Source organism: Cydia splendana, chromosome 11 (assembly GCF_910591565.1).
Source record: "Cydia splendana chromosome 11, ilCydSple1.2, whole genome shotgun sequence".
Classification (NCBI taxonomy): Eukaryota; Metazoa; Arthropoda; class Insecta; order Lepidoptera; family Tortricidae; genus Cydia; species Cydia splendana.
Window position 1 is genome coordinate 13,144,419 of NC_085970.1, and position 25,378 is coordinate 13,169,796.

The window sequence follows — 25,378 nt, forward strand, 5'->3', positions numbered from 1 at the left end:
ACAAGCAATACAATTTTGTATTTTGTATAATTTATTTTGCTTCCGAACATTAATAAACTAAATTTATTTGTTACGGCAAGTAAATTTTATATAAGTACAATGTGTGGCAATTTATATTTACCTGCATTTTCCTCAGTTTTAATCAGCACCTGTCGAATAAAAATCAATATTTAGGCACTAGTTTTTACGAAAGCAACTCACTGTCCTTTAAACCCAGAGGAGAAACAACTAGGCCTTATTGGGATTAGTCTGGTTTCCTCACGATGTTTTCCTTCACCGAAAAGCAACCGGTAAATGCTACGAGCCGGGGTTTGAACCCGCGACCTCCGGATTGAAAGCTGCACGCTCTTACCGCTAGGCCACCAACGCTTTTTTTATAGTATTGTTTACCTTATCTCCTTGAATAGTAGGCGTGCTACTGGCAATTCCACCCGACGTGATCGTCGTACATTTTATCAATGCCTCAGGGTCCAAGTCCATTACCTGAAAACGTTTGCAAAAGTTCTGTGGTAATCCACACATGATATTAACGTAAGAATGTTTGAACTAATTTCACTAACATAACAACAGTGGGTATAAATTATAATTTCAGAGATTTTTAACAATGATATTTCTACAATATGACGTAGAACGCGTCACAAAATAACCATAAACTCTAAAGTTTAGCTTAAATTTTCACCCCTATTTCCCCCACTTTGTATTTATATTTCTATGATTTAATGTGCTACTTGTTAATGAATGACTTAAAGAATATCTAAGACTATTCACCTTTGCCTATGATTATACTTGAAGCTCTGTGAGCTGTAGACCTCTCAACTTAAAATTGAATGGATGGATTCACCAGTTGAAAAAAAAATCTAAATCCACAAAAAAATATATTTAAGCATTGATCACAAAATTTCACGAGATTCAGTTGAGAATTGCGACCTGTAGAGGAAAGCATCCGGCATACAAAACAAGGACCGGAAAACCCCTCTTTACGCTTAATCCTATCAATTCGGTAACCCAATCGATTCGGTTACCGTATCATTCGGTAACCCTATCATACTGTTACCTGATTGTAATGGTAACCTTATTGAAACGGTAACCCTAACCTTTAACCGAGTTAATCTCAAAACCCCATCGCGATAGGGTTTTTGTTAAGGGTTTTTAACAGGTTTTCATTCAGTTATGGTAACCTTTATTATCGGTTGCTTACTGGTTTGCTACATTAATAGTACATTATTGTCGAGGCTCGGAAGTAGCTACTTGCAGGCTGAGGATTCGTTTTAAACGGACGACCTTGGGAGTCCGTTTAATTGAATCCGAAGCCAGCAAGTAGCCTTCCAGCCGAGTCATATATAGTGCTTTTCTCAAAAATGGTGCAAGAAATATAAATATCATAGAAATATTTTACAAAAGCAACGTTCTTACTTATATATTTTCACAGAAAAAAGTAGAAACAATTGAAAAAATTAGCTTTGCCGCCTTTTTATTTTTTTAATAAAAAAATAGAAGTGTATTTTTCTGCCGAAAATACGCCAACCTATTTGAGACAGCTAAATAGTCGCGGTACTAATCATCTGTTTGGCTGTTTAATGGGCCTGTGCCTTCATTTGATATGACCATTTCAACTTTTAAAAAGTTTGGAACTCGACAAATAATGGAATTTGTATGCAACATTGCAGTCCCAAAATCGAGACTGCAATGTTTTTAACTTTTTAATTTTTGACTGACCATAAACTACGCGCTTCGCAACCTATTTTTTAAACGGCAAAGTCGACTTTGCCGTCCATTTTTGAGAAAAGTAGTTTTAGTGATGTGCCGTCAGAACTAAACAAAATACTAAAAAAATTGTTTATTTTATTTACTTTATTTATATTTTGTTGATTTTATTGATTTTACTTATTAAATTAATTTAATTTAATTTATTTATTTAATTGATTTAATTTATTGAATTTGTTGAATTTTCTTTTTGTTTTAATTTATTTAATTTATTTCATTTATTTAATTAGTTTAATTTGTTATATTTGTTTAATTAATTTAATTAATTTTATTTATTTTATATATTTTATATATTTTATATATTTTATATATTTTATATATTTTATCTATTTTATCTATTTTATCTATTTTATCTGTTTTATCTGTTTTATCTGTTTTATCTGTTTTATCTGTTTTATCTGTTTTATCTGTTTTATCTGTTTTATCTGTTTTATCTGTTTTATCTGTTTTATCTGTTTTATCTGTTTTATCTGTTTTATCTGTTTTATCTGTTTTATCTGTTTTATCTGTTTTATCTGTTTTATCTGTTTTATCTGTTTTATCTGTTTTATCTGTTTTATCTGTTTTATCTGTTTTATCTGTTTTATCTGTTTTATCTGTTTTATCTGTTTTATCTGTTTTATCTGTTTTATCTGTTTTATCTGTTTTATCTGTTTTATCTGTTTTATCTGTTTTATCTGTTTTATCTGTTTTATCTGTTTTATCTGTTTTATCTGTTTTATCTGTTTTATCTGTTTTATCTGTTTTATCTGTTTTATCTGTTTTATCTGTTTTATCTGTTTTATCTGTTTTATCTGTTTTATCTGTTTTATCTGTTTTATCTGTTTTATCTGTTTTATCTGTTTTATCTGTTTTATCTGTTTTATCTGTTTTATCTGTTTTATCTGTTTTATCTGTTTTATCTGTTTTATCTGTTTTATCTGTTTTATCTGTTTTATCTGTTTTATCTGTTTTATCTGTTTTATTTATTTTATTTATTTTATTTATTTTATTTATTTTATTTATTTTATTTATTTTATTTATTTTGTTTATTTTGTTTATTTTGTTTATTTTGTTTATTTTGTTTATTTTGTTTATTTGTTTATTTTGTTTATTTTGTTTATTTTGTTTATTTTGTTTATTTTGTTTATTTTGTTTATTTTGTTTATTTTGTTTATTTTGTTTATTTTGTTTATTTTGTTTATTTTGTTTATTTTGTTTATTTTGTTTATTTAGTTTATTTAGTTTATTTAGTTTATTTAATTTATTTAATTTATTTAATTTATTTAATTTATTTAATTTATTTAATTTATTTAATTTATTTAATTTATTTAATTTATTTAATTTATTTAATTTATATAATTTATATAATTTATTTAATTTATTTAATTTATTTAATTTATTTAATTTATTTAATTTATTTAATTTATTTAATTTATTTAATTTATTTAATTTATTTAATTTATTTAATTTATGTAATTTATGTAATTTATGTAATTTATGTAATTTATTTAAATTATTTAATTAAATTAATTTATTTAATTTATTAAACTTATTTAATTTATTTATTTTAATTATTTTAGTTATAATATAATAATATTTATAATAAGAACACACCACACAAGTAGGTATAAAGATAAACAAAGGAAAGGCAAAAAAACTTGTTTGTGCTGGAGGCTTCATAGACCGCCCATGCCAACCTCGGTTATTCAATAATAAGTTGAATTTAAGTGTGCGTAAAGATTACAATCGTTTGAACTGGTCAAAAACCTCCTAATGAGGTAACTGAATAGACTGGGTTTTTATTTCGGTTACCGGTAACAGAGGTTAACTCGATCTGATACGGTTACCGAATCAAAGTGTTACCTTATTAAGCGGTTACCGTTATGGTAGGGGTTTTTATAAACACCTCTAAAATAACCCTATGAAAAACCCCGGTTAAGGTAACCGGTTCCTGTCCCTGATACAAAAGCCCTTTTTGCCCAAGCTGGAACGGAGACCTTCGCTAACGCTCGGTCAATTAGTAAACAGCAACACTTACCGATTGGTTAGCCTGTACTACGACTGTACCGCCTCTCTGCTGGTTCTGTTGCCTTTGCGCGACCTGTATAAGTCAAATTGTATTAAAACTCAAAATAAAACTAAGATGATGTGGGTTTTATACTTTATTACATGTATTTTATTACTTTAATATTTTATTGAATCAAAATGCATGATAGAAACTAAATTTGGTATTTTATATTTTAAAAAAAGATGTCTGTCACACTGCAAGAAAACGCCAAAAAACGGACTTTCCAAGCCTCGATATTGCTTTAAATATACGAAACAACATTTCTTAAAGTGATCTAAGCCGACGCCGATATGTCATATTCGATTAAATAATAATTAATTTACAAAAAAATACTAACTAAATATAAACCTCGTATTTTTATTAAAGTCCGTTGTATCTATTTTTACTTCACAAGTAATTACAATTAATACAAGTTTATATATTTGATAATATAAATACGTAGGTACATACAAAACTTAAGAACTAAAACCCGTTCTGAGCCACGCCGGGTCCAAAGGTCCCCATCACACCTAGCAGCGTTACCCCGCTGTATCGATGGAGACCTGTTGGACAAGCCATGACTCAGAACGGGGGTCATTCCCCTTTTCCCTAATAAAAGTGAGGCAAATAACATTTAACATTGAAATTCATTGGTTTCATGCTTCCATAATCACCACTCGTCATGCCAAATTATTTCAGTTGTTAGTCTACTTGTTACTATTGATTGGCATGCTTAATATACTAAACTTAGACCAAGAAAAGTCTGCAACGATTTTGATAGGACACGCAGTGCAAGTGTTATTTATACCTACGTCATAATTTCATAGAAGTTTGACGTTTAAAATAACACTTGCACTGCGTGTGCTATCAAAATCGTTGCAGACTTTTCTTGGTCTAACTCTATTTATGTTCTACCTACAGCAAAACTACAAACGTAACAAAAGCTTTTAACCAATCTAGACAGAGCTAGTGGTAACTAAAATATCAAATATTTCGTACATAAGTTCCGAAAAACTCATTGGTACGGATTTGTACCCGCGACCTCCGAAAAAAACGCAAAACAAACACAACCATGCAAAATCAAACTTTTACGATCATCCAAGACTACGCAAAAAACTTTTAAAACTCACAATGAACACTTTAAAACCATGCAATTTCTCTTTAGGACCAGTCATCGTTATTTTGACAACTCTTTTACCCGTTTTTCCACCAGCTTTCACATTCTTTCTCTAAAATTATAACACAAATCGAACTGAAAAATAAAACGCCTAAGTAAAATAATCCCATTGAAATTATATACCCTGTTCAAATGTCTTCACAAATTGTACAACTAATATAATCTAACCTCGTGCCGCCCACCATACAAAATTATAGCCAAGGAAGGTAGAATCTTGTTGTATTTTCAATTAGGTTGAATTTCATTTGTACGAAAATATTACGAGACAAATGAAATGCTACTTTGTTTTTAATTAAGGTTGGTATTCCATCGAAACTGATTGTACATCCTAATGTACATTGGGCGGCACGAGGTTAAAAAACTATCGTTTTAAAAATTGATAAAAACTTTACTGTCACTATTCAATTAACAGGGTATATTCATAAATAAAAATAACAATATCAAAATATGTTAAGCCAAAGCTTCCCATTTTTCGACAATATATCTAAAAAAACACCAAATAAGGGTACCACCACTATCCCACCCAATTGTCAAAAATCATAAACATTAAACATGACCGTTTTAGCAGAATTTCATCATTATATTACAGTCGACGTCAAAGATATATTATGTTTACATTTTTCGCCTTATTACAAAGGCATAAGGTTCAAAAGTGTAAACATATCTTTGACGTCGACTGTAATATAATGATGAATAATATATTACAAATAGTGGGGATACCCTATTTTAAACACACTTTCTAATCACGCGTATATCAACCGGTGTCCTCTAAAATGACCTTAACACCCACAATTTAGTTCCCCCTCACTTCCCTAAGAACGGGAACGCGGCGCGAACGCCATATGATTCAGTGACGTTAAAATACAGAGACAGACAGAAGACAGAGACTTAGCCCTTCGGGCATAGGATTCTCTACAGTCTCGGACCAAGCTAACTCTGCAAGGCATTTGAAATGACAATGTACCACCCTTAGGCCCACTTGCACCATTCCACTAACCCGGGGTTAACCAGTTAAACCTGGAGTTACCATGGTTACCAGTACAATTTGACACTGAGTAAACGGTTTAACCGCATAACCCCGGGTTAGTGGGATGGTGCAAGTGGGCCTTAGACGGACACTATCGCGTTAAGAGCCCATCAACGTGCACACTAGCGCCACTGCTAAATAATCATGATTATTTAAATTTAACGACAGGTATTTAAAAAAGGGGGCCGCTACGTACTGTATTGTGTATTTAAGTACCTTGTGAATACATTAAACTAGTTTTTATGTTGCTGGATTCGTCAATCTATGCGTCCAAAATTAAAACGGCCGTTTTTGTATTGAATTCCTAGATCGACAAATCCAGCAACATAAAAACTAGTATGATGTATTCAAAAGGTACTTAAATACACAATACAGTACGTAGCGGCCCCCTTTTTTAAATACCTGTCGTTAAATTTAAATAATCACGATTATTTAACAGTGGCGCTAGTGCGCACGTTGATGGGCTCTTAATAATTTTGGTCATACCGCTTCTATTGCACAGTATACTAACAAATCCTCATATTATTATGGTTTTCGTACCGCGTAACCAGAGGCACCGGTGATACACGCGTCCCACAACGTCCACAGCAAACATGTTAGTAGTGTTATTTCAACTTACTTGTTGCGTTTGTAGGGCGGGGCTTACTTTATTGGCGAGCAGGTGTTTTATCAGAGTCGTGTTGGTCGCGTTCGCATCGAGCGCGTGCGACAGGTGCGGGTGCTGCGGTTGCGGTGCGGCCTGGAATCAGACATTTACGTGAAAGCGACGACAGGAAAATGTTCTCAGCCAATTTCTTGCGCAAAATATAACATCTGCCTAAACGTATTAATAAGTGTAAACTCGTAACGCGTAAACGTGTTAAAGTTACTACCATAAGCAATAAGATGTACTTAAGTTAACAACTAATTCGGCAATTAGCTAAGTCTACCCATTTATGTTTAAAGGGAGTTCCCTCTGCCAACAAACTGTCCTGCAGTTTGGCAGAAGAAAAAAACTGTACAAATGTTTTTTTTCTTTTTTTTTACGTACGTCCGTCTAAAAACCCGCCGAAATGGAACTTATGATATTAGCATTTAGCAAGGCATTGAACACCGCGTAAGCGTTAAATTTCACAGATTTACATGCACCTTATGAGATCTTAAGCAGAAAATCTAATCCTAGACACTAAATATATTGGAATTAGTGTCACTATTAGCTAGTTTGTTAGTGCGCGACACCTTGCACTTTGTGACTATGCGCTGAAACTTGGCACAGTTGATTCTTAGCTGGTCGTGAGCAGATACAGACCGGGAGACCTCGAGAGCCACGTCTCATTTAGTGGGGTGGAGGGGGGGAAGTTCGACGCCGCCGCGCTTCACTTGGAGCAACATTTCTCTAAAACTGTACCTATTAGGGCATGTGATATATCATTTTCGGATAAATTAAGGATGAGGAAATTTTTTTTGGAACCAAAACAATGCACTTTCTAACAAAAAAACAACATAAAGTAGAAAAGACAAAAAAACGTAAGTATCTTGGATTTTTTCATAAGGGGCTGTCCATAAATTACGTCATCGATTTTTGACGATTTTGGACCCCCCCCCCCCCCTATAATCATCCAAAAATCATGCTTCAAATGACCCCATTTCCTCCTACTTCATGCTACCGTCATCCGATGTCCAGACCCCCCCCCCCCTAATTTGAAATGACGTAATTTATGAATAGCCCCTAATTACCAATTTTTTTTTAAAGTTTAGTAGGAATCTGAAAACAAAAATATAGTTGTAAAGCTACACTTATTACGTTTAAGAAAATATATAGTTTATTATACAAAACTGTTGTTACATGGGAGATAAAAAATAATATTAAGCGTGGGCCAGAGTGATCTCAATACAAAATATTATTAATGTGGGAAAGTTACTTATAATTTGTTCTACAATCGTTTATTTTTTTAGTTTTTCGTAAATAACTCGTAAACGGTAGCCCACAGCAAAAAAATATCTTTTACGTAAATAATCTGTTTCAGATTTCTTATAAAATAAGTGCTACTTTTTTTCGCTAAGATCAATATTAAAAAATATATTGAAGGGAGAAAATAAATACTAAGGTCCCCTTTTTTAGTCATTCGTAAATAACTCGTAAAGGATGGCCAATAGCAAAAAATATTTTAACACATGAATAATTAGCATAAAATTTCCTACAAAAAAGGTTATTCAAACTTTTTCGCTAGGATCAATATTTAAAAAGGGGACCTTAGAATTTATTTTCTCTCTTTAATATCGTTTTTAATATTGATCCTAGCGAAAAAGTTTGAATGACCTTTTTTGTAGGAAATTTTATGTAAATTATTCATGTACTAAAAAATTTTTTGCTATAGGCCATCGTGTACGAGTTATTTCAGAATGATTAAAAAAGGGGACCTAAGTATTTATTTTCTCCCTTCAATATTTTTTTAATATTGATGGTAGCGAAAAACAGTAGTACTTATTTTATAAGAAATCTGAAACAGATTATTTACGTAACAGATAATTTTTTGCTGTGGGCTACCGTTTACGAGTTATTTACGAAAAACAAGAAAAATAAACGATTGTAGAACAAATTATAAGTAACTTTCCCACATTCATAATATTTTGTATTGAGATCACTCTGACCCACGCTTAATATTATTTTTTATCTCCCATTTATCAACAGTTTTGTATATTAAACTATATATTTTCTTAAACGTAATAAGTGTAGCTTTACGACTGTATTTTTTGTTTTCAGATTCCTGCTACACTTAAAAAAAAAATTGGTTATTATGAAAAAATCAAAAATACGTTTTTTAGTCTTTTCTACTTTATGCTTTTTTTTTGTTAGAAAGTGCATTGTTTTTGTTCCAAAACTAGATTCCTCATCCTTAATTTATCCGAAAATGATATATTACATGCCCTAATAGGTATAGTTTTAGAGAAATGTTGCTCCAAGTGAAGCGCGGCAGCGTCGAACTTTCCCCCTCCCCCCCACTAAATGAGAGGTGGCTCTCGACGGCTCCCGGTCTGTATCTGCTCAAGACCAGCTAACAATCAACTGTGCCAAGTTTCAGCGCATAGTCTCAAAGTGCAAGGTCCCCATACAACGGTGTGCAGTAACAAACCAGCTATATGAGACATTCTTTTCCGACGGAACAGAAACGGGTGTGTAATGATCCGTATAACAATTTTTGATATATTTTCAAAAGATATAACAACTTTTGATATAATTTCATGGTGTATAATCACTTAAACGGTATAATGAACTTTTGATATAACAACAAAATAACTATTTTCATGGGGTATAATGCTTAATCGATATAAAAGCTATTCGATATAACGTTTACTGGGTATAATGAATATTTTTATAAGTATTTATGGTATAATGTATTCTAATGTATAAAAATAAGTTGAGGTTTGTCAGTACTTAAAAAACATTTATTTGTAAAGTAATAAAAAAAGTCGGTTCTGGCGCTTCGCCGGCCGCTACCGCGGCATGCTCGTACTTGACGATAGTTAGACTCTCTAAGAATATACCATGTATTGTTATAGCAAAAGTGCATTATGTCCCTCAATCGTTATATCGACTAAAAATATATCAAAAGTTGTTATATGGACCGTTACGCACCCAACAGAAACTGTACATGCATTTGGTAAGGACGTTGTTTTTAACTTTCTGTTTGTATGTGCACACGAATAAATGTACCCTTTTAAACGGCTTGATCCATCTGGTAACGGTACTGATATAATATGTATAGTGCTCTAGATATAATTATATCAGGGGTATTTAATTTTTAAATTTATAATTTTTATATAATTATATTTATTTATTATTATATTGCACTTACCTGTGGTTGCGATACGGCAGGTTTGACTTCTACTGTCGCCGTCTTATTTGTCAGCTGCGCTTTCAATATTGGCGACGCGGGTCCTACGCAAAAATAATACATTTACCAACATGTACCAACTGTTGTTCTCCTCCATATATTTTCAGATCTTTTTCCAAATGGCGAGCCATGGGGGTTCGCGAGGTCTACTGCTTACAGAACTACTAGTTCGTAATGTAACAGGATAGACAGTACGAAAATGTAGAAATTTATTTGCGAAGATATGAAATAGTACATTATTGTCGAGGCTCGGAAGTAGCTACTTGCAGGCTGAGGATTCGTTTTAAACGGACGACCTTGGGAGTCCGTTTAATTGAATCCGAAGCCAGCAAGTAGCCTTCCAGCCGAGTCATATATAGTGCTTTTCTCAAAAATGGTGCAAGAAATATAAATATCATAGAAATATTTTACAAAAGCAACTTTCTTACGTATATATTTTCACAGAAAAACTAGAAACAATTGAAAAAATTAGCTTTGCCGCCTTTTTATTTTTTTAATAAAAAATAGAAGTGTATTTTTCTGCCGAAAATACGCCAACCTATTTGAGACAGCTAAATAGTCGCGGTACTAATCTTCTGTTTGGCTGTTTAATGGGCCTGTGCCTTCATTTGATATGGCCATTTCAACTTTTAAAAAGTTTGGAACTCGACAAATAATGCAATTTGTATGCAACATTGCAGTCCCAAAATCGAGACTGCAATGTTTTTAACTTTTTAATTTTTGACTGACCATAAACTACGCGCTTCGCAACCTATTTTTTAAACGGCAAAGTCGACTTTGCCGTCCATTTTTGAGAAAAACAACTTACCTGCCGGTGGGTTCCTGTTCTGCGGGTTCTTGGCTCGAATACCGATGTAGACTTGCTGCGTCTCGCCCGACGACAGCGCGACCGTGTTAGGGCCCACGGTGCCACCGAACACCGTCCTATAATAATTATTTTTGATTATAAAACATGATAATTGCTACCTATCTTATTGCAATTTCTAAATAGAATAGAATAGAGTGCGTTTATTCGTTTCGTTTATTATTTATTTCTGGTTTTGCAGTAATTTTTTTTTAAATTATGTTAAGCGTTTTTGCCAAATATTGGAACTCTCCGAGTCTTCACTTCAAACTCAAAATATACTTTATTCATGTAGGCCTAGCAACAAGCTCTTCTGAATCGTAACTAATCTTAATCTAATTATCAGAGCAATTTATTGATGTTAATATTATTCCATACAGTCGAATGCTACATACGCTATGTTTTACCTGTGAAGTTGGCAAAACTGAGCAGGCATACCTTAGGGTTTATGACCAGCTTTATACAGAAAGCTTATTTACAGAGTCAGGGCGAAGCGTCTCCGTTTCAACATGACCAAAAGCGTATGTCCGGCTGTTCTCCTCTACAGGTCGCACCACTGAACTCATTCTCGAGTAAGTTCGAAAATTATATAGATTTTATTTGTCGATCCAGTCTTAGTGTTTTTTTCAAAATGGCGGACTTGGAGTCGTAAAATCACAGCTCACAGAGCCATTAGTGTGCGTGCACATTACCTGACAAGTCGCGACAGGTTGGCGGGTGCGATGAGCCCCTTCCTGTTGAGCTTGGCGCAGCAAGCGAGGTACTGCCGGTACAGTTCTGGGGCGTCGCAAGTGCTGTTGTCGCCGACTGGAAGCGCCTCGTATGTGTTACGTAACCACATTACCTGACAAGTCGGGACAGGTTGGCGGGTGCGTTGAGCCCCTTCCTGTTGAGCTTGGCGCAGCAAGCGAGGTACTGCCGGTACAGTTCTGGGGCGTCGCAAGTGCTGTTGTTGCCGACTGGCAGCGCCTCGTATGTGTTACGTAACCTCATTACCTGACAAGTCGGGACAGGTTGGCGGGTGCGATGAGCCCCTTCCTGTTGAGCTTGACGCAGCAAGCCAGGTACTGCCGGTACAGTTCTGGGGCGTCGCAAGTGCTGTTGTCGCCGACTGGCAGCGCCTCGTATGTGTTACGTAACCACATTACCTGACAAGTCGGGACAGGTTGGCGGGTGCGATGAGCCCCTTCCTGTTGAGCTTGGCGCAGCAAGCGAGGTACTGCCGGTACAGTTCTGGGGCGTCGCAAGTGCTGTTGCCGCCGACTGGAAGCGCCTCGTATGTGTTACGTAACCACATTACCTGACAAGTCGGGACAGGTTGGCGGGTGCGTTGAGCCCCTTCCTGTTGAGCTTGGCGCAGCAAGCGAGGTACTGCCGGTACAGTTCTGGGGCGTCGCAAGTGCTGTTGTTGCCGACTGGCAGCGCCTCGTTATGTGCTACGTAACCTCATTACCTGACAAGTCGGGACAGGTTGGCGGGTGCGATGAGCCCCTTCCTGTTGAGCTTGGCGCAGCAAGCGAGGTACTGCCGGTACAGTTCTGGGGCGTCGCAAGTGCTGTTGTCGCCGACTGGCAGCGCCTCGTATGTGTTACGTAACCACATTACCTGACAAGTCGGGACAGGTTGGCGGGTGCGATGAGCCCCTTCCTGTTGAGCTTGGCGCAGCAAGCGAGGTACTGCCGGTACAGTTCTGGGGCGTCGCAAGTGCTGTTGTCGCCGACTGGAAGCGCCTCGTATGTGTTACGTAACCACATTACCTGACAAGTCGGGACAGGTTGGCGGGTGCGTTGAGCCCCTTCCTGTTGAGCTTGGCGCAGCAAGCGAGGTACTGCCGGTACAGTTCTGGGGCGTCGCAAGTGCTGTTGTTGCCGACTGGCAGCGCCTCGTATGTGTTACGTAACCTCATTACCTGACAAGTCGGGACAGGTTGGCGGGTGCGATGAGCCCCTTCCTGTTGAGCTTGGCGCAGCAAGCCAGGTACTGCCGGTACAGTTCTGGGGCGTCGCAAGTGCTGTTGTCGCCGACTGGCAGCGCCTCGTATGTGTTACGTAACCACATTACCTGACAAGTCGGGACAGGTTGGCGGGTGCGATGAGCCCCTTCCTGTTGAGCTTGGCGCAGCAAGCGAGGTACTGCCGGTACAGTTCTGGGGCGTCACAAGTGCTGTTGTCGCCGACTGGCAGCGCCTCGTACGTGTTACGTAACCACATTACCTGACAAGTCGGGACAGGTTGGCGGGTGCGATGAGCCCCTTCCTGTTGAGCTTGGCGCAGCAAGCGAGGTACTGCCGGTACAGTTCTGGGGCGTCGCAAGTGCTGTTGTAGCCGACTGGCAGCGCCTCGTATGTGTTACGTAACCACATTACCTGACAAGTCGGGACAGGTTGGCGGGTGCGATGAGCCCCTTCCTGTTGTGCTTGGCGCAGCAGTCGAGGTACTGCCGGTACAGTTCTGGGGCGTCGCAAGTGCTGTTGTCGCCGACTGGCAGCGCCTCGTATGTGTTACGTAACCACATTACCTGACAAGTCGGGACAGGTTGGCGGGTGCGATGAGCCCCTTCCTGTTGAGCTTGGCGCAGCAGGCGAGGTACTGTCGGTACAGTTCTGGGGCGTCGCAAGTGCTGTTGTCGCCGACTGGAAGAGCCTCGTATGTGTTACGGAGCCACGCCTGCGCGAAATGCTCGTTTTCCTGTGTGTAAAAAAAACCGGGCAAGTGCGAGTCGGACTCGCGCACGAAGGGTTCCGTACCATAATGCAAAAAAAAAAACAAAAAAAAAAGCAAAAAAAAAAACGGTCACCCATCCAAATACTGACCACTCCCGACGTTGCTTAACTTTGGTAAAAAATCACGTTTGTTGTATGGGAGCCCCATTTAAATCTTTATTTTATTCTGTTTTTAGTATTTGTTGTTATAGCGGCAACAGAAATACATCATCTGTGAAAATTTCAACTGTCTAGCTATCACGGTTCGTGAGATACAGCCTGGTGACAGACGGACGGACGGACGGACGGACGGACGGACGGACGGACGGACGGACAGCAAAGTCTTAGTAATAGGGTCCCGTTTTACCCTTTGGGTACGGAACCCTAAAAATAGTAATGAAAGTTTATTAATTACGGCTCAATCTATGCAGCTAGAAAAGTACTAATCTATCGGAAATATTAAAGGGGAAAGATCGAGAGCGGATTTTTACTCTACTGATATACATAATATCCATATCAAAACCACAGCATAGTCTCGCCAATAAGATGCTGCCTCCTTTCGAACGCTGCCTTGCATGTTGTAGCATCTGTACAAGTGTTGTATTGTTGTCTTTATGTTCTGGTGTACCTATATGGCAAACATCGTAAACTAGAAATGTACACTTAAAGCCAGTAAATACAGGGCTCCTGTACTAACCCCTACAGTTCTTGTATATCCTGCCCAAACCTTTCATTCGGAAAAGAGGAAATTAGAAACGATTAGCGATAAATTAAAACACGACCGAAGGGAGTGTTTTAAATCGACACGAGTTGCGAATTACCTATTCGCACGTGTATGGTACAACGTTTTACAGTACATATGGCCCTTTAAACTTTTGACATTCACACGGAAAGTGCTCTTTCTCGCACTAGTGCGGGAAAGTAGGACCATATGTACTGTAATAGTTATTTACGATACAAGTGCGGAAAAGAGGAAACTCGAAACGAGTGGCGATAAATTAAAACACGACCGAAGGGAGTGTTTTAAATCGACACGAGTTGCGAATTACCTATTCGCACGTGTATCGTACAACGTTTTACAGTACATATGGCCCTTTAAACTTTTGACATACGCACGAAAAGTGCTATTTTACGCACTAGTGCGGGAAAATAGGACCATATGTACTGTAAACGTAATTTGCAGCAGGAACGCTGCCGCTGTCGCAATCAATAGTTATTTGTTTTACAAGGGCAAAGTTGTTGTTTAACCACTCGTGCTAATATTGATACCCGAGCAAGCGAAAGATTCCAAAATTGAACCACGAGCGTAGCGAGTGGTTCGAAAAATAGAATCTTGAGCGTTTCAAAGCACGAGGGTTAAACAAAATTTGCCCCCGAGTGAAACAGAAAATTTTTCACCACACCAACCCGAAGCAAATATTAAATGTAAAATATCAAACAAAATCAAATTCAAATGAATGTTATTAAATATTTATCGTCCAAAATCATCATTTAAAAGTCAATTCTACCAGCAAACATAAGAAAACAACTCAAAATTTGCATTTGATTACTTTGCCTCACATGTGAATTACTGATAGCAAAGTGCAACTTTGCTATCCGTTTTTGAAGTGCAAAGTAAGCCTTTCCGAGCTGGTGTGGTGAAAAATATACGATAGGCTAGGTATTCAACATTTTTTCAGGTAATAGGTATATTTATAAATATTCTTAAAGCTTCGATAACTAACAAAAAAGGGAAATACTCTGCGGGAAAGCGTTGTAGCACCTATTTATACAGTACCTACCTGAACTGTTCGCTGTTGCATGTGTGAATGTTGGATGCTATTGGGCGGCGCAGCGGGCTGCGGAGATTGCGATTGCGCCGGCACTTCGACTGCCTTCGTCGGCGTCGATGGCATGGGCACCGCCTGCACCAACAAAAACGTTATTAAAGTACAAGACATCAAACTAACGTTATTAATATGCGTCCGTATCTGACAATCGCGTATTCAGGTTTTTTATTTATAATTTAAACTTTATTACGCAAACATGTACAGATGGCGGACTTAATACCAAGAGGCATGGAGATCCATTTAATTTTAATCATTTCAAAAATAATACACTTGAAAAGTAAAAACCGCTCTAGGGTTGAAACGTAGGTATGATTTTCAACCCGTTTCATAGATAAACAATGAACCACGTTCAGAGCGTGTAAAATAAAAAAATCTTCCAGCAGAACTGGAGCTCAGTACAAATTTTCGATTTTCGTGTTTCGTAATAGGCTGGCAGATGCTCTCGCGCACTTCCATATCCGCGCGTAAAACGGCCTGTCTGCTCGCTCATCTTACCCACGAGTCAAGATACTCTGGTGCCATTGCAGCGTTCAGTGGTACACGCGACTGACTTTTATGACTGGCTGAGACCCTCCGTCGCACATAGCGCGTAGGAACGAGTGTAAAATGCAGCAATCTGGACGCAATATAAATTGAATTGAGCGAGTGCCCTCGCGGGCAAAGCGCCTCGTCTGGACAGCCTCACCTGTAACTGCTGGGGCGGGTTGTGACGCTCCTGCTCGCGCTCGGCGGCGGCGGCGCTCGGCCCGCTCACCGTCTCCACCACGCGCATCAGGATGCAGGCCCGCGGCCCGTAGCTTTGTGCCTGGAACATACCACCATTTTAATTTTATCTCAAACAAGATTTATGGAGAAGGGATAACTTTCAGTGTTATGTGTCAAATCAGTGTCAGTGTCAGTTATATGAATCGTTTTTCAAAGTCAAAAAAGTACTAAGAGCTTCGTATATATATTTTTCTCGTCGCTAGGACAGTCAGCAGCCGACGTTCCTAAGCGGGCGAGGCGTTCAAAACTACCTTGACACGCTCCTATTAACAATAAAGTCCCGTCAAGATCATTTTGAACACCTCGCTCGCTTAGCAACTTCTGCTGCTGACTACTGTACTGACTGACTGTACTAACCTCGACGGTGACGAGCGACACGAGCGTGGCGACGAGGCCGGGCACACGAGCGACGCACTCGCCCGCGCGGTCGCCGAGCGACGTCAGTGCGTACACGCACTCCAGCGTTCACACCAGCACCATGATGTCGCGCAGCGTCAGGAGGGAGCACACATCACACCAGGGTACACTAACCTCGACGGTGACGAGCGACACGAGCGTGGCGACGAGGCCGGGCACACGAGCGACGCACTCGCCCGCGCGGTCGCCGAGCGACGTCAGCGCGTACACGCACTCCAGCGTTCACACCAGCACCATGATGTCCCGCAGCGTCAGGAGGGAGCACACGTCACACTAGGGTACACTAACCTCGACGGTGACGAGCGACACGAGCGTGGCGACGAGGCCGGGCACACGAGCGACGCACTCGCCACCGCGGTCGCCGAGCGACGTCAGCGCGTACACGCACTCCAGCGTGCACACCAGCACCATGATGTCGCTCAGCGTCAGGAGGGAGCACACGTCACACTAGGGTACACTAACCTCGACGGTGAGTCACCGTCGGTGACGAGCGACACGAGCGTGGCGACGAGGCCGGGCACACGAGCGACGCACTCGCCCGCGCGGTCGCCGAGCGACGTCAGCGCGTACACGCACTCCAGCGTTCACACCAGCACCATGATGTCGCGCAGCGTAAGGAGGGAGCACACGTCACACTAGGGTACACTAACCTCGACGGTGACGAGCGACACGAGCGTGGCGACGAGGCCGGGCACACGAGCGACGCACTCGCCCGCGCGGTCGCCGAGCGACGTCAGCGCGTACACGCACTCCAGCGTGCACACCAGCACCATGATGTCGCGCAGCGTCAGGAGGGAGCACACGTCGTGGTACACCTAGGGAAAAGTAATATTTACTCTGGAAGAACTCAAAATTTAAAATCTTCAAAAACCCCATAAAAAATTAAAATATCCATTTAAATTTAGCAGCCGATCCAAACAATTCTGCATTGGCAAGCGACAGTGTGGAAGTATCAATATAAACGTCAAATTTCAACGAAAATATGACGTTCACAGAGGCACTTTCACTTTTTTTACACTTCCTAAACAGAAAAGGTGTATCGTTGTATGCAGAAAATCGCTTAAACGCTGCTTTAGCATTAGATTTGATATTAAGATGAGACAACTTAATACTAAAGTGGAAATACGGTAACCGAAAATAGCATAAACCAATACAGTGCTGTCGGACCTTCAAACTGAACTTCAAAACAATTTCGTAAATATTTTTTTGGAATAAATACATTGACTAACCTTAGCCTCCAAAGATCTGAGTAAAGCGTCTTCATTCGCCTCATTCTGAGCCAACTTGTTCAGCAGTTCTAACGCTGCCAGCACTCGAGCACGATCGTTGGAGACAAGCGCCGATTGGATGGTGGAGAGGATGTGGCGAGAGATGAGGCAGGTAGCTGGGTCCTGTAGGATTAATTATCGTACAATCGAAAGTTTTAATTTATGACCCATTTTGTACCTTGTCACAGTGACAATAATATGAGATGTCTAGCGACTTTCATATTGATTGTGACAGTGACAAGGAAAGAAATGGTAATACTTTCGACAGTTTCGACCATACATGAGTAAAGAAAACACTTAATCAAAAACCAAAATCAAAAACCATTTCGATAAAAATTAAGAATGAAAAAACTAAAACCGTTATTTATCGCCACTCGTTGCGAATATTCTATTTTTCGCACTTGTATCGTAATGTACTATTTTATGTTTAAGTAGCTACCGTTTTTCAAATCACCAACGGAGCGGCAGATGACGTTCACGAAGCTATACGATCGTATAGCTATGATCTTAGTCGTAGTGATCACAACTACTTAACGAGTTATCGCTCGGGAGGCAATGACTGTCGGAATCTTTATCTGGCCCAACGTCCTTACCAGTGGCCGTAGCACGGGCGCATTTTTATCACCTATCACCATGCCCGTCACGTTCTAACTAGTATGTAAGTGCGAAAGTGACCCGCATTATTATTGGGGTGTTGAGGGCCTTTGAGTGTCACATCGACCAGCAGTGACAGCTATTGTGACGGCCCTTTATAGTTCATTACTAATGCCCGTTGCATCCAGAAAATTCCAGATTCTTTGGGCCGTAATGTTCTGTACCTCATAGGGTTGCAATACGCGCCACCCTAGATAGGTACTTGTAGTGACAGGCGATAAAAATGGAACCATGCTGCCACCGCAGGAGTGCGCGGCGAGATATACTTGTCTTTTTCTAACTGTCGTCTATCTCGTGCGTGAGAGCACGGTGCAGCGCACTCGCAGCGTCTACGTACCTTTTATCTTTATAATGAGCTCAGTCGAGATATTCCCAAGCGCGTCCAGCCCCGACTGCCGGAGACTGCCCACCCAGCAGTTGGCACACAGCAGCAGAAACCTTATCAGCGTGGTATTCTTCGCCAGATACTGGACGTATTCCTCGTGGAACGACAGCGAGCGGACTATGGAGGCTATTTGGAGGACGCGTTGCGTGTACACGCAGCGTCTACGTACCTTTATAATGAGCTCAGTCGAGATATTCCCAAGCGCGTCCAGCCCCGACTGCCGGAGACTGCCCACCCAGCAGTTGGCACACAGCAGCAGGAACCTTATCAGCGTGGTATTCTTCGCCAGATACTGCACGTTTTCCTCGTGGAACGATAGCGAGCGGACTATGGAGGCTATTTGGAGGACGCGTTGCGTGTACACGCAGCCCGCGCCGCCTGGGAGCTCGGGGGCGAACAGCTGTTCGTCCTCTGAGGGCTCGGTTACCCAGTCTTCGTGTGCCTCCTGTGGAAAAAAAAAGATTTTCGTGGATTTTGTTTACTTTAGTGTGGTTGCAATACAACACCGCCTAGCTAGAGAAATCTGTTAGGTTTTCTAAGGTACTGATTCGTTCCAAAGTAATCATGCGAAAAAAGATGACGCTAATAGAATGGTCAGTCAATCAGTACCTATGTCATTCTGGCCATCAGTCTGCCTGGTTGCTAGTGAAATTTGAGAACTCCTCTCTGTCAACAAGTTCTTTAGCAAACCACCTTAATGAACTCCTCTCCCCCACATTTCTTAATGTGACAGTCCGTCAATATGTTCTGGGCCGCTAAAGCCTAATGCTCTATCAACTCTGGTTGCTCGCCAATAAGTTATGAGATTTATTTAGAGGATTTGATTTTATCAACGAGCTCCGGCTTGGTATGTGCTCTGGCTGAAATCTAGCACTTACCTCCTCGATAATTTCCTTAATCAACTCCTCCCCCCCACATTCATTCATCAGACAGTCCGTCAATGTGTTCTGGGCTGCTAACGCCTGCACCATCAACTCTGGTTGGTCTCCAGTAAGTTGTGAGAACTTAGTTTCATCAGCGAGTTCTTTGGCGCCGCCGCCGCCGGCGCGGAGCTGCCAGAACTCGTGCGGGTAGCGGCCGCGGGCCTCGAAGTACGAGCGGCCGATTGTGTCTCGCAGACTCCCTGCGTGTGACGAATTCAAAAAGGTAGTATTAGAAAATTATAGATAGTATTACACTATTATCAATGTGTATTATATAAGTATAGCGCGCGCTAAACTACCTCTTTTACCTGCGATTATTACCTGCTTGAACTAAATATATATTTGATTTGATGAAATGATCTATTAGCATTTTTCTGCCAAAACTAAAATCTGTTTTAAATATTCTTTTTCAGTACCCATTTATCAACATTGAACAGAAAATTCTTACCATGATTATAAACTCCAGCATGAGCTAGTAAGAAGTCCAATATATGAGGAGTTGATCCCAAAGGCATCCTGTTAGAATGGTCCGCAGCCAACACTGTGCAGACATTGACAGCGAAGTCCTGCTCGTTAGGCATGGGTGATAGGAGAGACAGGGCGAGACGTTCTGAAGGCCCTGCCACGCGGGTCTGCGCTGTGCGAATCGGCTCGCCAGATGCTGAGGAAAAAGATATGAGAAAATATTTTTTTATTGTATTAGTGCAAATATTGTACTAAGCAAAGCCTTTTCAATAATAAAAACCTGTAGGTTATAGTTTTTGTAGGGTCCAACTGAATAGGTTCGATTTTGAAAAAAAAAAGCAGTGAGAAATTAGTTCTATGGGTGCCTTTCCACTAATTTTTACTACAAAAAGAATCCATGGAAGGCAAAAAATCATCAAATATTTATTATCTATCATTAATAAAGGCCCAATACAACAACCATTAAGATTCCATGGCTAAGCATTTCTAAACAATCACCAATCTTAACTACTTTTTTACATAATTATTATAAACACAAACATAGTAAATTACCAGAATAATATTGCCCCCCTCCATATGGTGTCCGCGGTGGGTCTCTGCCCCTCCCCCGGGTGGTTCTGAGGTCTTCATCCAGGTCATTATCATCATCTCTGCTTGGAGGGCCTTTTGCTTTCTCATACCTGGAACAAACTCTATGTTTAACAAATGTATCTATAACTATAAAATATTTAAAAGCTCAGTTAAGGTAAGTCAAGTATAGTAGGTAGTAATAAAAATAGTAAGATGGCTAGTGAACGGTAATTTCTACCATAAAGAACTTTTATTTAATGTGCAATGTTAAATAGTAAACGTGGTACCTAAGTATCAATGAATTTATGACTAAAGTAGAGAAGCATATTACTCATTCTACTATACCTATATAGTGATATTGAGAAGCATTCATAATAAATATGTAGAAATAATATTGATATATCAATAATTAGGAATGAAACAGTATGATATGCATGATTATTTTTTTAGATAAAATTTTGCAAGTTTACTCTCATGGTGTTAGCATATGGTTTCTAAAAAAAAAACTATTTCGATAAAATACTTACTTCTCTAGATATGTCCCATATATTCTTCTCAGCAATGTTGAGCCGTTGATGCAAGGGTGTGGTAATCGAAGGGGGCGCAGAAATGAATCCCACAAATCATACAAATTTACCTGTACAAAAACAAACAATGTCAAACTAAGATTAGGAGTGTAGTGCAAATAGTGCAATTAACAAGCTACTAAAACATTCAATCAAATGGATAAATATTAATCCATATTAAATTTATAATAAATAGTCTCTTAATGTGGAATAACTGCAAAGTATTGAGGAAGGACACAATAGTTTATTACACTGTATTAAGTGAACCCCGTATGATCAATTCCGATACACCTCATATGTTACAGAGACCAATTACTATGTAAGTAAACAATACAATACAAATACCCTTTATTGCACACCTCAATAAAACAATACAAAAGAAAACAGAAACACAAGCAGAGGTAAATAACAGGTAAACATTTGAATTAAATATAACTGTTCCATATTTTAGGTATCTACACCAAAGGGTCTCTGCGAAAAACGCATTTAACTGATTTCCAAGACCAAAGTGATCCCATAAGTGTTCCGTGAACAAAGTTTTGCACGGAACACTAAAAATCATAAAACTTACCTTACTGATACCGCCTCGCTGCTGTACCAGTGTATAGAATAGATACAAGTCTATATCAATACAATTTACAGACGGAGTCTTAAATGGTATTCTGAAAGTACAGAAATAGGTTATAATTATTTTTATCACAATAAATAAAATAATTTAGTTACTTAAACTAGTTTAATATTTATTTTATGTTACAATTACCCTTGCCACGGTCATTAGTGTATTCTTATTAGCGAGATAACGCCAGAAGCATCGTGCCAAACTATAACATAAATACATAATATAAACAAACGATTTTCAATAAATACCCTTTGCTGTCGTTAAACTGCTTTAATTCCTTCAGAAATGCCTCCTTATCCTTAAGATACGTGCTGGATTTCGTATTTATTTGTGGTTTAGACATTTTTGGTCTAAGAATAGCGGTACACGAATAACTCTATATTTTAACTCTAACACTTAGTTTATAGCACTTAGACTACGATAAATGTTAAATATGTCACATAGTAACTAAAATCATCAAAAATTACTAGAAATTAATTCAAAATACAAGAAAAATCTAAAACTCGAGGGCAAGCAAAAATACCCGTTCGTTCAGTTCAGAGTGTTTGACAGAATAGTTAGGCTGGGTGTACACAAGCAACAAACATCGCCAAAGATAAGCCAAAGATCATACCGACGCGTGTTAATTCGTGGTCGCGTGGTTTTATTTGAATTTAAGATAATCATGTCATAAGCTTTAAGTCGTGAGTATTCTGTACCACAAAAACGTGAAAATCTGAATATGTCCATGTCCAAGACTAAAGTTATGACTTATGACGAACATCTCTAGTAAATCGATTCCAACCATTATGGCTGGGAACGAAAGACTGGAGATGGTCGAGCAATACGTGTATCTTGGACATGTTCTATCAAATGACAAAACATATTAGCAGAAGGAGATCTTCAGGAGAATCCAGCTGGGTTGGGCGGCATTCAATAAACTAGCGGACTGCCTCCACAATGCCTGAAAACTCGCCTCTTTAACCAATGTGTCCTGCCCACCATGACCTACGATGCCGAGACATGGACGCTCACTAAGGACGCTGTGCATAAAATCCGAGAGGCACAGAGAGTCATGTCATGGAGCGCGCCATGCTCGGCATCAAACTTCAAGACCGAGTGAGGAATGTTGAAATCCGACGCCGCACTAAGGTGCAAGGCGAGGCGTCGGATACGTCATCACCAAACTTAAATGGAGCTGAGCGGGACATGTTGCCAAGCAGAGTGATGGCAGGTGGGCCAAAATGTTGACGGAATGGTGGCCACTTTCAAACGAAAGGAGTGCCTGGCGTCCGTCCGTTGGCTCGTAGGGTGGACGACATTCGAAAGATTACGGGTCACTTCTGGATGAGATTGACTCAGGACCGGGATAAGTGATTAGTGGCGTGTGGGTTCAGGTGTATAATTTTTTAAGGTTTTGTGTAACCCGTGCGAAGCCGGGACGGGTCGCTAGTCAAGAATATGCCTTGTTTAGGTACTACACCGACAAAATAATTTTGATCTAAATGAGTGTCACGTTTTGTAGATAATCAGATACGCTACTGACAATAGGTACCTACTTTTTTGATGAAATTTCCATTTCGGGAGATGGTTTCCACTAACTAAATCTTAAGAGCGCTCTTACAAGAAAAGTCGAAATAATGCAAAATTGATGATACTAGTCGACGAAATTCAGGACTTTGTGCTCATTATTAGAAACAATGAGTACTTGTTCTAGTAAAAGCGTCTTCTTATCTTTTTAAATATCGTTGTAAATATTAGAAAAAGGACTTATTAAATTAGTAATGATTTTTTTTCTGATGGTCGTTTCCGAAAAACCCCGTGAAGCACTGAATGGCGAGCTCTGATTTGGAAATGTTGAGAAGTTTACTCTGCTAAACCTGGCTATTTTGTATTACTAATACCCTGTACTTTAGGCATATCAAACGATATTTTTCCTACATACCTTTGAGAAAGAGAAAATCAAAGTAAAACGAACTCAATTTTCTCTCCGAAACAAGTGTCAATTCCTACGAAAATCTACTTAATATCGAAGTCATTTTCATACTCAAGCAATCTGCAATGTTTGCTTATACTGTTGGTATACATTAGTGTTTATGAAATTCTACTATAATTTTTTGGCAATTTTTTGAAAACTACTCTATATTACCGATGACGCGCGCTGCGCCAGCTCAGTAGAGATGGGCGAAATGTGTCAGTAGAGGGAAAAGATTGATATATATCTTTTTACCACTGGGATATGTATCACTCTTTTATATCTTTATATCCTTGTGTATCAGTTGTCCCGCTCGTAACTGTATCGACACTTACTGACTTTGCGTCATCTTATGAATGAGAGAGAGACAGAATTGTTATTATAACGTGGCGACATTTTCATTTTGTATCATGATGGATATAGATTGGTACATTCACAAGGAATTTGGTTCGTATTGTCATGCGCAAGAATATATTTGCCTAATAAAATACCTTATTGCTTTTTGTTTACATTTTATTAAATGCAATGCAATTTAACTCATTAACCGAATTAATACCTCATCATTGCAATTTGCATTGCATCCTGCGCGAGCGAGATATACTATACTATCTACTTCTCGTTCCCGCTGAATAGCGAATGACGCGTCCGAATCCGCCTGAACGACCGCTGTCGCTCGTTCGTGTTACTTCGGTCGACACGCGACCGAGTCATCGCTTTCGCTTTAGTAAATCGTTGCCGAGGGAGTGAGCGGTACGGATATACTGATACATTCGGATTCGTAAAGACAAGAAGAGTGATTCATGAAACGAGAAAGATATATATCTTTTTTATCTATCACTCCTGAGTTACCCATCTCTACAGCTCAGTGCCGCGGCAGAGCTTGTAGAGGCAGGACGTGTGTCGGTCGGCTCCGCACATTTTCAACGGCGACAACGAGGTTTATTATCATTGTGTGCGGCGGGCGCCGTGTAAAACGCTATACTGTGTGCGTGTAAACCGCAACGAGAGACTTTGATCCTAGCACTGTTTTTATAGTATTATAATTTATAATGGTACAGTTTAATAAACTACCAGACAGGATTAAAAATATTTGAAACGACCTGACATTCTATATGTATTTATTTGACTCAAGATAGTACTCAGGGTCTGATTATGGAGCTGGAAGGTGGTCACCGGTACCAATCAACCATGCAACTAAACCACTTCGTGTTTAGGCTCGTTTTATTCATCTCAACAAGATCTTTGACACAAGATAGTACTCAGGGTCTGATGATGGAGCCGGAAGGTGGTCACCGGTACCAATCAACCATGCAACTAAACCACTTCGTGTTTGGGCTCGCTTGATTCGTCTCAACAAGATCTTTGACACAAGATAGTACTCAGGGTCTGATGATGGAGCCGGAAGGTGGTCACCGGTACCAATCAACCATGCAACTAACCCACTTCGTGTTTGGGCTCGTTTGATTCGTCTCAACAAGATCTTTGACACAAGATAGTACTCAGGGTCTGATGATGGAGCCGGAAGGTGGTCACCGGTACCAATCAA

The 25,378-nt window shown here is 39.5% G+C and overlaps 1 protein-coding gene and 1 long non-coding RNA gene across 2 annotated transcripts in view; one reads left to right on the forward strand and one right to left on the reverse strand.

The window, feature by feature from the left end:
* LOC134794955 (AT-rich interactive domain-containing protein 2) overlaps positions 1–22,248 on the reverse strand; it is a 49,138-nt gene extending 26,890 nt beyond the window's left edge. The window contains exons 1-18 of the mRNA XM_063766827.1: positions 22,127–22,248; positions 21,831–21,921; positions 21,221–21,330; positions 20,676–20,803; positions 20,107–20,319; positions 19,614–19,858; positions 18,905–19,180; positions 17,658–17,819; positions 17,079–17,243; positions 15,932–16,051; positions 15,199–15,321; positions 13,234–13,403; positions 10,681–10,796; positions 9,834–9,916; positions 6,617–6,736; positions 3,785–3,847; positions 391–483; positions 122–149 (exon numbers count right to left, since the gene is read on the reverse strand). Coding sequence (XP_063622897.1) covers positions 122–149; positions 391–483; positions 3,785–3,847; positions 6,617–6,736; positions 9,834–9,916; positions 10,681–10,796; positions 13,234–13,403; positions 15,199–15,321; positions 15,932–16,051; positions 17,079–17,243; positions 17,658–17,819; positions 18,905–19,180; positions 19,614–19,858; positions 20,107–20,319; positions 20,676–20,803; positions 21,221–21,330; positions 21,831–21,921; positions 22,127–22,221 — 2,401 coding nt within the window. The 5' untranslated portion in view covers positions 22,222–22,248. The remainder of the gene's footprint in view (positions 1–121; positions 150–390; positions 484–3,784; positions 3,848–6,616; positions 6,737–9,833; positions 9,917–10,680; positions 10,797–13,233; positions 13,404–15,198; positions 15,322–15,931; positions 16,052–17,078; positions 17,244–17,657; positions 17,820–18,904; positions 19,181–19,613; positions 19,859–20,106; positions 20,320–20,675; positions 20,804–21,220; positions 21,331–21,830; positions 21,922–22,126) is intronic.
* Positions 1–25,378, forward strand: part of LOC134794976 (uncharacterized) — a 746,430-nt gene that overhangs the window by 136,657 nt on the left and 584,395 nt on the right. The gene's annotated exons all lie outside the window — the stretch shown is intronic.